The following is a 13,210-nucleotide window of genomic DNA, read 5'->3' as shown; positions in this document are numbered from 1 at the left end:
GCAGCAAAGAAAGCAAATAGGATGTTGGGCATGATAAAGAAGGGAATCACAAGTAGATCGGCGGACATCATCATGCCGCTTTACAGAGCAATGGTCAGACCACACTTGGAGTACTGTGTTCAACACTGGTCTCCCTACCTAAAGAAGGATATAACCCTACTGGAGAGGGTGCAAAGGCGAGCCACGAAGCTAGTTAAAGGTATCGAGAATTTGAGCTACAAAGAACGCCTCGGAAAACTGGGATTGTTCACCCTCGAGAAGAGAAGACTGCGAGGGGACATGATAGAGACTTTTAAAATACTAAAAGGATTTGACAAAATAGAGCAAGAAACATCGTTATTCACATTGTCAAAGGTGACTCGGACAAGAGGTCATGGACTGAAACTGAGGGGCACCAGGCCCAGGACAAATATTAGGAAGTTTTGTTTCGCACAACGAGTGGTGGACGCTTGGAACGCTCTCCCTGAGGAGGTCGTGATGGAGACCAGCATTCTGGGATTCAAGAGCAAGTTGGACGCACACCTTCTTGCAAATCACATTGGGGGATACGAGTAAACAAGGTTTCTCAGCAGGGAACACCTGGCTTGGCCTCCGCGGGTGCGGGTCGCCGGACTGGATGGACCTAGAGCCATTTCTTATGTTCTTATTAAAATAGAAGGGTTACCAGATTTTCGGGAGCGAAAATCTGGACCAATGGCCCTGCCCCATCCTGCCCAGCCACGCCCCATTCCACCCCCCCCCATCCCACCCCCTTAACCTGTTTGTTTGTTGGGACGGCATCTTTGCATGCACTGTGACGCGACGACATCGCCGCATCTGCAGATGCCATCCAGACGTCGCTCGTTGCAACAAGCTTTTCAAAACCCGGACATGTCCATGGAAATCCGGACGTCTGGTAATATAAGGACTCAGTAGACAGAGGATTTGTGCTACCACCTTTGGCCCTCTTTTACTAAACCGCAGTAGACGTTTCTACCGCGGCCCGGGGCGCTAAATGCTCCGACGTTGCTCCGACATTCATAGGAATTTTAGCATTTAGCACTCTGGGCCGCGGTAGAAATCTCAAATGAGGCTTAGCAAAAGGGGGAGGGGAGGGAGGTTCAAGTGTTATACTCCTAAATTAGTGGAGAGTGTGGCACAGTGGTTAAAGCTGCAGCATCCTGACGTTGTGGGTTCAAACCCATACTGTTCTTTGTGATCTCAGGTTAGTCATTTAATCCACCCACTGCCCCAGGTATTCTAACTAAGGAATAAATTAGGACACCCCCACATATCCTCCCACTTAAAGTGGCTCAGATCACACACAGGTGTATCACATCAGGTGCACATGATTAGAACATCAATACTCAGCATTTCGAAGGAGTTTTGCCCTACTTAAACCGCAGACATTTAGTTTGGTGTGCTCATGACTGCTGCGGTGAGAGTGAACACCATGGTGAGCTCAAAAGAGCTGTCTAAAGGAAAGGGTGGGTGGGAAGGGAATAAATTTATTTATTTGATGTTATACCAGAAAGAGATTCAAGTGATGTATTTAATTTTAAATGTTTTCTTATTTGTACACTTGTTGTAAGATTAAAAAATGAATAAATAATTTTTTTTTTTAAAAAGAAAAGAGCTGTCTGAGGCCTTCAGAAAGAAGATTGTAGCAGCTTATAAGTCTGGTAAGGGATTTAAAAAGATCTCAAAAGAATTTGACATTAGCCCAGTGAGTAGGGTTAGCAGATGTCCGGACGTCCCTGGACATGTCCTCCTTTTCATCACTGCGTCGTGTCCACAAATGCGTGGATGCCATCTGGGAGTGTGGCAGGGGAGGAACTGGGAGTGTGGACATAGGGCCGGATTTTACTTCGGGAAAATCTGGTAACCATATTATATATATATAGTTATGGTATTGTACAAAAGAAGGAAATCAGTCCATAACTGTTTACTAAAATATTTGGGGGCACAGTAGAAAATATCTGGCTAAAAGGAATGATGCCTATCCGAGCAACATGTCTGCAGAGCCAACCTGCTCGAGAATACTAAGGGATAATAGGGAGGTAATTCAACATCCTCCTCCCCTAGGGCACAGCTTTACAGTATCCGTTTCCCACCTAAAGGCGTCGCTGTTGCCCGTTTCTGCTGAATTTTCAGTAACTGCAATACTAGTTCCCTCCTCCCACCCACAGGAGTCGCTCTTGCCCTTTTCCTCATGATGCTAGTATTTTCTTCACATTGGTAGGTGTCACTGTCCACTTCTTCCCTTTAGAGCAGGGTTGTCAAATTCAGGCCCACAGGGTAATTAGATTTGGCTCTCTGTTCCTTCCCTCCCTCCATCCCCGCCTCAACTTCAAAGCAGCCTGCAGAGGATCGCTGGTCGGCTGCAGCAAACCTAGTAGGCTGCCAGTGACCTCCGCAGCATGTCAGAGGAGGGGTGGGACTGCAGCAGAGGGAATATGCTGTGGAGGCCAGCGGCAGCCTGCTAGGTTCGCTACAGCACTGGCAATCCTCTGCAGGCTGCTTTGAAGATGAGACCAGGAAGCCGGAGGATGCTATAAAGAAGGTGGGAAAACATGCAAGCCTTCAGGGGTCCTGGTGTAGAAATACACGGAGGGAGGGAAGGAAGCATCCAAACAGATGTGCATATGCCGGACTGAGGGTGGGGAGAGAGGAAGAAATAATGGGTCTAAAAACAGAGGAGAGAGATGGTGGACAATGGGATGGAGGGAGGGAAGGAACAGAAAGGGAGAAAAGTTGGACACAAGGGATGGTGTGGAGGGGTGGATAGAGATACTGGAAAGAAGAGTAATTGGGAAGAGAAAGGGAGAGATGGTGGACCCTGGGGTGGTGGGGAAGGAGGGAGAGATGTTGGATGAAAGGATAGTTGAGAAAAATAGAGATGGTGGATCTAGAGATGGTGGGGTCCATCGCTGCAGCTGTGGGGATGGAGACGAAAAAAAGGAAAGATGCCAGACCTCTGGGGGAGGGAAGAGAAACGAAAGGGGAGGACAGAGATATAAGATGGATGGTTAGCGCGGAGAAAGAAGAAAACGACAAATGGTCAGGAGACCCTGGCAAGCGAGTTATCAGAAGACAACTAGAGCTTGGGCCCAACAAAAGCTAGAAAAAAATAATTTTATTTTCTGTTTTGTGATTACAATATGTCAGATTTGAAATGTGTATCCTGCCAGAGCTGGTGTTAAGACAGCGAGCGTAAATTAGAACCTAACAGAGAGAGGAAAAGTCTTTTTTATTTATTTTGTTTACATCACAGAGCCAGCGTGGGGTTGGAGAGGTTGCAACCCTAGACTTCTACGAAGACTAAGGGCTCCTTTTACTAAGGTGCGCTAACGTTTTTAGCGCACGCAGGATATTACCGCGCGCTACGCGGCTAGAACTAACGCCAGCTCAATGCTGGTGTTAAGGTCTAGTGTGCGGGGCAATTCAGCTTGCGCTATTCCGGACGTTAATGCCCTAACGCACCTTAGTAAAAGGAGCCCTAAGGGGTCCTTTTATTAAGGTGCGCATTTAGCGCACGCTAAATCGGTTAGAGTACCTTAATAAGGTTTAGATCCAAGATGGCGATTCGTACCGGTGTCTGGTGAGACGCTGAGGGTATATCCGCTTTTCATTACAGCAGTGACTAGATTTTCGTCGGTCGCGATGCCGAAGAGACGGGGGAAGAGCGCCGCTGCTGCCTCGCGGCGTCTTGAACATCCCCCTCTTGCTTCGATTGAGCATTTTCTTCAGCGTATCCAAAGGGAGTCAGTGGTGTCGGGGAATCGCCCGCTGGACTCTGCGGCGTGGAGTGACGCCGGACCGGAAGTCCTGGGGCTGGATACCACGCTGAGCCCCGACCAAAGGAATCCACCTCCCCCACCGCTGAGTGCGAGTTCCCCATGGGAAAGGAGTGGGCTAGAAGCTGTAGCACTCTCTGACCCTGAGGCTGTAACACCGGGGAGCCAGCAAGGTGAAGTCTCTATGGCTTTGTTAAGCCCAGAGATACCTCCAGCGAATAGAGTGGAAGGAGGAGAAAATCCAGACCAACAGACAGAAGGCAGTCAAGGTGAGCCTTCTCAAACTTTACATGAGACTTTCTTTAAATATGAAAAACCAGCTGAAGTGACTCTTGATTCAATTTGGGACTTAGTTTCCAAACTGGGAGACTCACTAACTAAACAAATTAAGGAAGGTGAAAAGAATACAAAAATTCTAAAACAGACAATAGAGGAAAATAAACAGGAAATTTCTAATGTTAAAGAAAAAGTGGGAGAAATTGAAAACGAAGTGAAAACGATCAAACAAGTTCAATCCACAATAATAAAAGATAATCAAATCATTAGAAGAAAATTGGAAACTATGGAAAATAACTATCGGACTAGTAATCTACGACTGTTGAATTTTCCTAAAATCCTATCTATAAACCCGAGAGAGATGATAAAAAGGTACTTTATGGAGATACTTAATATTCCTGAGGAATCATTGCCTCCTCTCACTCGAGTATATTATTTGCCTATTAAAGAAGGGGATCAACACTCGGAGGATAAGAAACAGGAAATACAAGACCTTCAACAAGATTTGACAGCAATCCTGGAAACATCAGATAAAGATTTGGTTAAACCAGCAACTCTCTTACTATCGGTGGCGTTGTTGCCGGATAAGGATTGGATTTTGAAAATGTTCTTTAGAAACAAGAATAAAGAATTTTTGGGTTTGAAAATTCAAATGTTTCCAGATGTTAGTAGAGAAACTCAGAATCGTAGGCGGCAGTTTCTTTTGATGAAAGCAGGAGTTACACAGCTGGGTGGTATTTTCTTTTTACGTTTCCCATGTAAATGTATAATAAGGTATCGAGATAATAAGTATGTGTTTTTTGAACCATCTCAACTTACAGCCTTTCTGACACTGAAACGTCTGGAAAAAGAAGGAACAACAACTACTACAGTAACAACAACGTAATAGTAAAACTAATTGGATTTGATATTAGAATAATTCCTCAAGCCAGGCACGCGATACTGTTTCCTTTGTATAGAATTATAAACTGATTTCCTAAAGTTCACTCATAAATAATCTTGGATCATACTAAAGAGGACTTGAGATTGTCCGACTAGAACTTTTTTCTTCTACATCATGTAAATGATTTTCTTATAATTTTGTGTTTGATCTAACAATCTTTCTGTACAAAATGTTTTGATTTTGTTAAGAATTTTAAAACGATAAATAAATAATAATAAAAAAAAAAAAAGAGTACCTTAATAAAAGGACCTTTAAATATCTCAATAAAAAATTTGGTCGCGACTTAGCCTAAGTTTTAGATTTCGTGCCCTGGCTTATGTGATTGAGTGTGACACCCCCGCCCTAGAGCCTCCAGGTCTGCGCGAGGCTTGCAGTACCCGTTGCCCACCTGCAGGCCTCGCTCTCCTCTTCAGCGGCTAAGGTGCTAGTACCGTCCTCCGAGCGGCAGGCGTCGCTGTGCCGCCCGCCCCTTGGCTCCTCCGCCGCCGCGCGTTCCTCGTTTGCCTTTCTTCCTCCTCCCACCGGCAGGCGCCGCCCTCCTGTCCTTCCCTTCCCTCCTCTAGGCTCCTCCCGCCCGCCTCCGTTGCTATAGACGGGCAGTTTGTTTACTTCCGGCTCCCCTCCCCCCCTCCTCTCCTTGGCCGCGCCCCCCCCGCACCCGCGTTAGAGACCAGCTCTGGGAGAGCGCGAGCAGGGGCGCGAGCGCCGTCCCTTCCTCCCGCGCGCCACCAATGGCGTAGTCAAGCGGGAAAGGGCAGCGCCGCCGCCGGACAGCATGGCAGCCGAGGAGAAGGAGGAGCAGGTGGCCGTACCCGGTGAGTGGCGGGCGGCCGGGCCCCCGGAGAGGCGCCAGGCTTCGTTGGAGGCTCGGCGCAGGCGCGCGAGATGCCCGGGCGACCCGGTTCCGCGCTGGACCGTAGGGACAGTCCTGGTTTTCCCGAAGCAACGTGGAAGCTGATGCCACCCGGTCTCATAATGCACCACGATAGAAATGCAGGACTGTCTCAAATTGGGTAACTTGGCATCTTGCGCCCCTTTGGCACTGCCACCGGAGCAGGAGTCTGGCAAGGAGAGAAAGCTGGTGTCTGAAACAGAAATGTCAAATGACACAGTTCCAGGCTTCAGATTTTGGGACAGTCCTGGTTTTCCCGAAGCAACGTGGAAGCTGATGCCACCCGGTCTCATAATGCACCACGATAGAAATGCAGGACTGTCTCAAATTGGGTAACTTGGCATCTTGCGCCCCTTTGGCACTGCCACCGGAGCAGGAGTCTGGCAAGGAGAGAAACCTGGTGTCTGAAACAGAAATGTCAAATGACACAGTTCCAGGCTTCAGATTTTGGGACAGTCCTGGTTTTCCGCTTACTGCCCGAAGCAACGTGGAAGCTGTAGTGCCTGATGCCACCCGGTCTCATAATGCACCACGATAGAAATGCAGGACTGTCTCAAATTGGATAACTTGGCATCTTGCGCCCCTTTGGCACTGCCACCGGAGCAGGAGTCTGGCAAGGAGAGAAACCTGGTGTCTGAAACAGAAATGTCAAATAACACAGTTCCAGGCTTCAGATTTTGGGACAGTCCTGGTTTTCCCGAAGCAACGTGGAAGCTGATGCCACCCGGTCTCATAATGCACCACGATAGAAATGCAGGACTGTCTCAAATTGGGTAACTTGGCATCTTGCGCCCCTTTGGCACTGCCACCGGAGCAGGAGTCTGGCAAGGAGAGAAACCTGGTGTCTGAAACAGAAATGTCAAATGACACAGTTCCAGGCTTCAGATTTTGGGACAGTCCTGGTTTTCCCGAAGCAACGTGGAAGCTGATGCCACCCGGTCTCATAATGCACCACGATAGAAATGCAGGACTGTCTCAAATTGGGTAACTTGGCATCTTGCGCCCCTTTGGCACTGGCACCGGAGCAGGAGTCTGGCAAGGAGAGAAACCTGGTGTCTGAAACAGAAATGTCAAATGACACAGTTCCAGGCTTCAGATTTTGGGACAGTCCTGGTTTTCCCGAAGCAACGTGGAAGCTGATGCCACCCGGTCTCATAATGCACCACGATAGAAATGCAGGACTGTCTCAAATTGGGTAACTTGGCATCTTGCGCCCCTTTGGCACTGCCACCGGAGCAGGAGTCTGGCAAGGAGAGAAACCTGGTGTCTGAAACAGAAATGTCAAATGACACAGTTCCAGGCTTCAGATTTTGGGACAGTCCTGGTTTTCCACTTACTGCCCGAAGCAACTTGGAAGCTGTAGTGCCTGATGCCACCCGGTCTCATAATGCACCACGATAGAAATGCAGGACTGTCTCAAATTGGGTAACTTGGCATCTTGCGCCCCTTTGGCACTGCCACCGGAGCAGGAGTCTGGCAAGGAGAGAAACCTGGTGTCTGAAACAGAAATGTCAAATGACACAGTTCCAAGCTTCAGATTTTGGGACAGTCCTGGTTTTCCACTTACTGCCCAAAGCAATGTGGAAGCTGTAGTGCCTGATGCCACCCGGTCTCATAATGCACCACGATAGGGCTGTCAGAAATGCAGGACTGTCTCAAAATGGCCAGCCTGGAATTGGGTAACTTGGCATCTCATGCGTCTTTGTCCATTTCAGCACCTAGAAAGAAACCTGGAACCTTATGTTCATTTTGGGACTGTCCTATGTTTCTAACAGCCCTGTCCTGGTGCATTACAAGGGGTATGGGAAAAATGCATCTGGTCAGATCATTACATTTGCAATTTTGAATTATGTTGACAAAAAAATAAATCTATTCAAAAAAAATAAAAACATAAGGACAAAATTAGTAGAGGAACTATAAATCCTACTGAATTCTGGACCCACTACAAACTATACCCTAAAAGTGAGGAGGTCCGATATTTCCCTAGGAGTTGGGGAAAATTCAGGAAGGAAGTATTGGATCAAATAGCCCCATTTAAAACATACAAAAAGAAGGTGAGGGCCTTAAATGAGTGGTTTCATTCTGAACTACTAGTTTTTAAACAGGAACTAAGAAAATTGGAAAAAATTTGGCATAAATAAAGAAGAAGGTAAAATAATTTGGAAACTTAAAGCGAGAAACTATAAAACCTTGATTAAAGAAAAACATTCAAAATATTACTTACAGAAAATAGGTTGATCCAAAATAAATAGTAGAGAATTGTTTAAGTTGGTAAATAGACTAACAGATACTACTTGGGCTCCTTGCCGAATTTTTCAATAATAAAATCCTTGAATTAAAGAGCAACTATACCTTTCCCTATAGATGATTTTGAATTTCATCCTAGATATCAGGAAAATGACCCCAGAGTGGATATGTTATGTAACCAGTTCGAGAGTCCAAATTGGCATCAGTTTTTAAAACTATTTAACAAATATACTAATTCAAATTGTTTGCTGGATGAATGCCCCTCAAAGATTATGAAAATTGCTACACTTGACTTTAAAGTAACTTTATTTAATTGGATATCTGACACACTTATTAAGGGAATATTCTACGAGGAAATGGGACATATCTTGATATCCAATTACAGACATATAGCGAGTATTCCCTTGTTTACCAAACTGTTAGAAGGATTGGTTAATTTAGAACTGGTGAATTAATTGGATAAATTTAATATTCTATTAGAACATCAGTCAGGATTTAGAAAAGGTTTTAGTACAGAGACAGTTTTAGCCACAATCCTTGACCAGCTTAATGGTCTTTTTAGTAAAGATACCTAGTGCCTTAATTTTGCAATTGGATTTTAGTAGCGCTTTTGATTTAGTAGATCATGAAATAATGTTGAACTGTTTAGATTCAATAGGACTTTCTGGAAAAATGTGGAGCTGGTTGCAAGGTTTTCTGACGAAAAGATCACATCGGGTGGTTTGTGATAGTAAATACTCTTACTCTTGGAGTAACCCATCTGGGGTACCGCAGGGTTCCCCGCTATCTCCTACGTTATTTAGGACATCTATTGCAAAATTTAAATTTAAACTTTTATATATACACTTCTCCCTCCATATTCGCTGTGATAGGGGATTAACAAAACCGCAAATACAGAAAAACTGTGAATAACTTTTTCATATGTTATTCGCTGTTTTCTATTGAAAACCATCGTGAATATGGTGACACCGCAAATAACATGGTGGGAGACCTGGCCTGTTCCTATAGGAGAGGCAAAACACGGCGAAGAAAGTGCTGGGAATCGGCGATTTTTCTCTGTAAATGCTTGGAATCGGTGATTTCTCTTTGCAAGCTGATGTAATTTGGGGGGAGGAGCCAGCAAGCTAAAAACCGTGAATAATCGAAACCGCGAATTCTGAAACCGTGAATACAGAGGGAGAAGTGTATACTGATGATATTTCCATTTTAATTCCACTAAACGATTTAACTAATGATATTGTAACACAAATTTCCCATATCATGACTGAGATAGAGAAATGGACAACCAGTTTTAAATTGAAACTTAATACAGAAAAGACAAAAATATTCTTGGCCAGCCCAAAAGGCAAAATAACTAGGCCGTCGCTTTGTTTAAATGGCTATGATTACCCAATATCAAAATCCATAAAAATATTGGGAGTCTTATTAGATTCCCAATTATCTATAGTAGAACATACAAATTCAGTGGTAAAGAAGTGCTTCTTTGCACTATGGAAACTAAAGACTATCAAAAAATACTTGGATCCTTTATCTTTCAGACTATTGATGCGGGCATTGGTTTTATCCATATTGGATTATTGTAACATTGTCTATCTGGGAGCCCCAAAGAAAATCCTGAGAAAATTGAGGATTCTTTAGCCCAGCCCAGAATACGGCCGGGCTGAAGAAAATGACCATATTAGTCCTTACTGTCGACTGCTCCATTGGCTCCCGGTGGAAGCACGAATGCTATTTAAATTTTTGGGCATCTGTTTTAAGTTGGTTTGAGGATTTGCCCCAAATTACCTTTTATCTCATTTTGTGTTATATAGTCCAACAAGGATAACTAGGAATTCCAACGTATTTGCCTATCCAAAAATTATCAGCTGCAGATATAAGATCTTTTTGGACAGGACTCTTGCATTTCAAGCAAATAAGCAACAGTCCTGGTGGGGTAATCGTATTGGTGGAGTTGTGTTGTCTTATGATGCATTTCGTAAAGTAATCAAGTCAAAGTTGTTTGATAAATGTATTACCTAAATGCGGACATTACTGTTAACAAAAATTTTATATTGAATTTTTTAGGAAAATTTGCTGTATTTCAATTAATTGTATTTCGCTGATTGTCCAGCCTTCTTCTGTGTAAACCACCTAGAAATTGTTTGATTATGGTGGTATAGAAGGATAAAGTTATGTTATGTTATTTTGCAACATTGATTTCAAAGGACAAGATCAGACACTACCACTTCCACATTGCTTTGGGCATTAAGTTCAAAACCAGGACTGTCTCAAATCTCCAGCCGGGAAACCGGGTAGCTTAGCCACCAGATCAGGAGTCTGGCAAGGAGAGAAACCTGGTGTCTGAAAGAGATGCCAAGTTATCCAATTTCAGGCTGGAGATTCTGGGAGAGTCTTAGATTTCTAATCATCTTATCCTGTTGCACTGTAGGACTTGCAGCACTGATTTCAGGATCAAGTACTACAAATCCCACACTGCTCTGAGATGTAAGTTCAAAACCAGGACCGACTTCAAGCTCCAGCCTGGAACTGGGTAACTTGGTATCTCTGGAAAAAGCATCCAGCATCCTCTCCCTTACAATGCCTAGTCCGGGTTGGTCATAAGGCAACAAACAGTATCATTGCTAACCCAGTAATAAATTTAAACTACGTAGACTACAGGAGTTTTTAGATTTTGGTGTAGAATTGCTCTAGGAATACTATAAGAATGCAATATAACTGGGAGTGCTAGCTATTTGGAATTTTACTTTACCATGTCGCAGACCCCTGGTGAGACCGCTGAACTTCCAGTGCAAGTGGTAAGTCAGTGGTACCTGATTTGCAAGTTTCCTGAAGCCAGCGCTGCTGGCAGCTCTGATTTCTTCAAGCTTTATGAATTGTTAGAGGATGGAGCTTAGGCATTGGTGGAATGAGGCATTATGACATCACAATCTGAGCTCTAGAATGTTCCTACTTATAATCTGAAAGTGTTTGAGGCTTGTGCAGATGAGAACAGAGCTTAGGCATTGGTGGAATGAGGCATTATGACATCACAATCTGAGCTCTAGAATGTTGCCGCTTAGGATTTTAAAGCGTTTGAGGCTTGTGCAGATGAGGACGGAGCTCAGGCATTGGTGGAATGAGGCATTATGACATCACAGTCTGAGCTCTAGAATCTTGCTACTTAGGATGTTAAAGTGTTTGAGGCTTGTGCAGATGAGGACGGAGCTTAGGTATTGGTGGAATGAGGCATTATGACATCACAGTCTGAGCTCTAGAATCTTGCTACTTAGGATGTTAAAGTGTTTGAGGCTTGTGCAGATGAGGACGGAGCTTAGGTATTGGTGGAATGAGGCATTATGACATCACAATCTGAGCTCTACAATGTTGCTACTTAGGATTTTAAAGTGTTTGAGGCTTGTGCAGATGAGGACGGAGTTTGCAGGAATGGGGCAGAGGCAGGAAAAAAACCTCAAGGAGACAGGAAATTGAGTTCTGTGGGGACGGGGACAAATTTGTCCCCTTGTCATTCCCTAGTGCAGATATCGGGGCAGGGGCTGGTTGCAGAGGATTCTGTTGGTTCCACAGTTTGCCTAGATGTGTATTATTCATTGTTTTGGTTTTCTTGAATTTGTTCTGGCTGACTGTTGCTGTGAATTATTTTTGTTTTGTTTGTGAACAACCACAAGTCAAGAGAACAGTCACGGTTAGTCCCACGTCATCTGCTTTGTGGAAATATTGGCTGGCTTGGAATTGTTCAGTGTTCTTATGCTATTCTTGAGTCAGGTGTCCTCAGTCTCCAGCTGATAATGGGTTTGTTTAACCCGTGTCTTGCCTGAAGTAGAGGAAATTTGCAAGTAAGGTCTAACCTTCTGGGCTCTGTTTCAAACTTTCCCGTGGGTACCAAGGTCCCACATCCACAGGACACGAGTGCTAGATAAAAGCAGAACTGACCATTCCGGTGGCCTAAGGTGTTCCTGTATGGCAAATGTTTGCCCTCTCCGTGAGAGAGCCCAGATGAATGACCATCACTGTCAAACACTCGAGTCCCAGCAGTGGCCAAAGCTTTGCCTCCCCCAGCCACTGACATCGCAGCTTGGTGTCTGCTCCAGTTTCCATGCCTCTCAGTGAGGCTATGATGTCAGCTGCTATGGAACAATCGGCCACTGACTTGTCTAGGCTTTACAAATGAAGCTTTATGAGTATGTAAAAAGAGAAGAGGAAACCAGTTTGATCTACAGTAGCTGGATGGGGCATTGATTCAGAAGACAATATTTTTATATATTCTTTCAGCATTAAAATATGATTTTAGAATTGTTTGATGTAGGAGGTAAGTAAACAGAGAGAAACCGTGGAGGCGTTTGTTGTCTGGTGGGTTATTTTGTATGTAAATGTGCCTGTGAAGTAAATAATTCCTAACTGGAAACAAACAGGGGTTGATGATTGCGTTGTAATAATAAGAATAATAAATGAACGGAGTAGAACGGATACAAGTGGATCGATCTTTCGCTTCGTCAAAAATGACAAAGACTAGGGGACACTCGATGAAGTTAGAGGGAAATACTTTTTAAAACTAGTAGGAGGAATTTTTTTTTTTACTCACAGAATAGTCAGGCTCTGGAACACGTTGCCAGAGGATGTGGTAAGAGCGGCTAGCGTAGCTGGTTTTAAGAAAGGTTTGGACAAGTTCCTGGAGGAAAAGTCCATAGTCTGTTATTAAGACAAGAGGGAAGCCTCTGCTTTCCCTGGATCAGTAGCATGGAATGTTGCTAATCCTTGAGGTTCCAGAATCTTCTGTTACTCTTTGGGATTCCAGAATCTTGCTATTCTTTTGGATTCTCTATGGAATGTTGCTACTCCTTGGGTTTTGGCCAGGTACTAGGGACCAGGATTGGCCACCGTGATAACGAGCTACTGGGCTTAATGGACCATGGGTCTGACCCAGTAAGGCTAGTCTTACGTTCTTACCTCACGGTTTAGTGCAGTTTACAATAAGAAGTAAGAACTGTAAAAACACAGCAAATTTACACCACGGAGCACAGTACATTATATATAAAATATAACATGAAGAAATTATTAACTTATGTAGATTATACATAT

At 44.3% G+C, this 13,210-nt stretch overlaps 2 protein-coding genes across 2 annotated transcripts in view; one reads left to right on the top strand and one right to left on the bottom strand.

Moving 5' to 3' along the window:
* The window catches only part of OTC (ornithine carbamoyltransferase), an 80,056-nt gene that overhangs the window by 52,983 nt on the left and 13,863 nt on the right, over positions 1-13,210 (bottom strand). The window lies entirely within an intron of this gene.
* RPGR (retinitis pigmentosa GTPase regulator) overlaps positions 5,564-13,210 on the top strand; it is a 117,594-nt gene continuing 109,947 nt past the window's right edge. Inside the window, exon 1 of the mRNA XM_033949473.1 lies at positions 5,564-5,810. Coding sequence (XP_033805364.1) covers positions 5,771-5,810 — 40 coding nt within the window. The 5' untranslated portion in view covers positions 5,564-5,770. The remainder of the gene's footprint in view (positions 5,811-13,210) is intronic.

The sequence above is a fragment of the Geotrypetes seraphini genome, chromosome 6 (genome assembly GCF_902459505.1).
Source record: "Geotrypetes seraphini chromosome 6, aGeoSer1.1, whole genome shotgun sequence".
Classification (NCBI taxonomy): Eukaryota; Metazoa; Chordata; class Amphibia; order Gymnophiona; family Dermophiidae; genus Geotrypetes; species Geotrypetes seraphini.
Note: the sequence above shows the minus strand (reverse complement) of the source record. Positions and strands in the feature narration are given on the sequence as shown.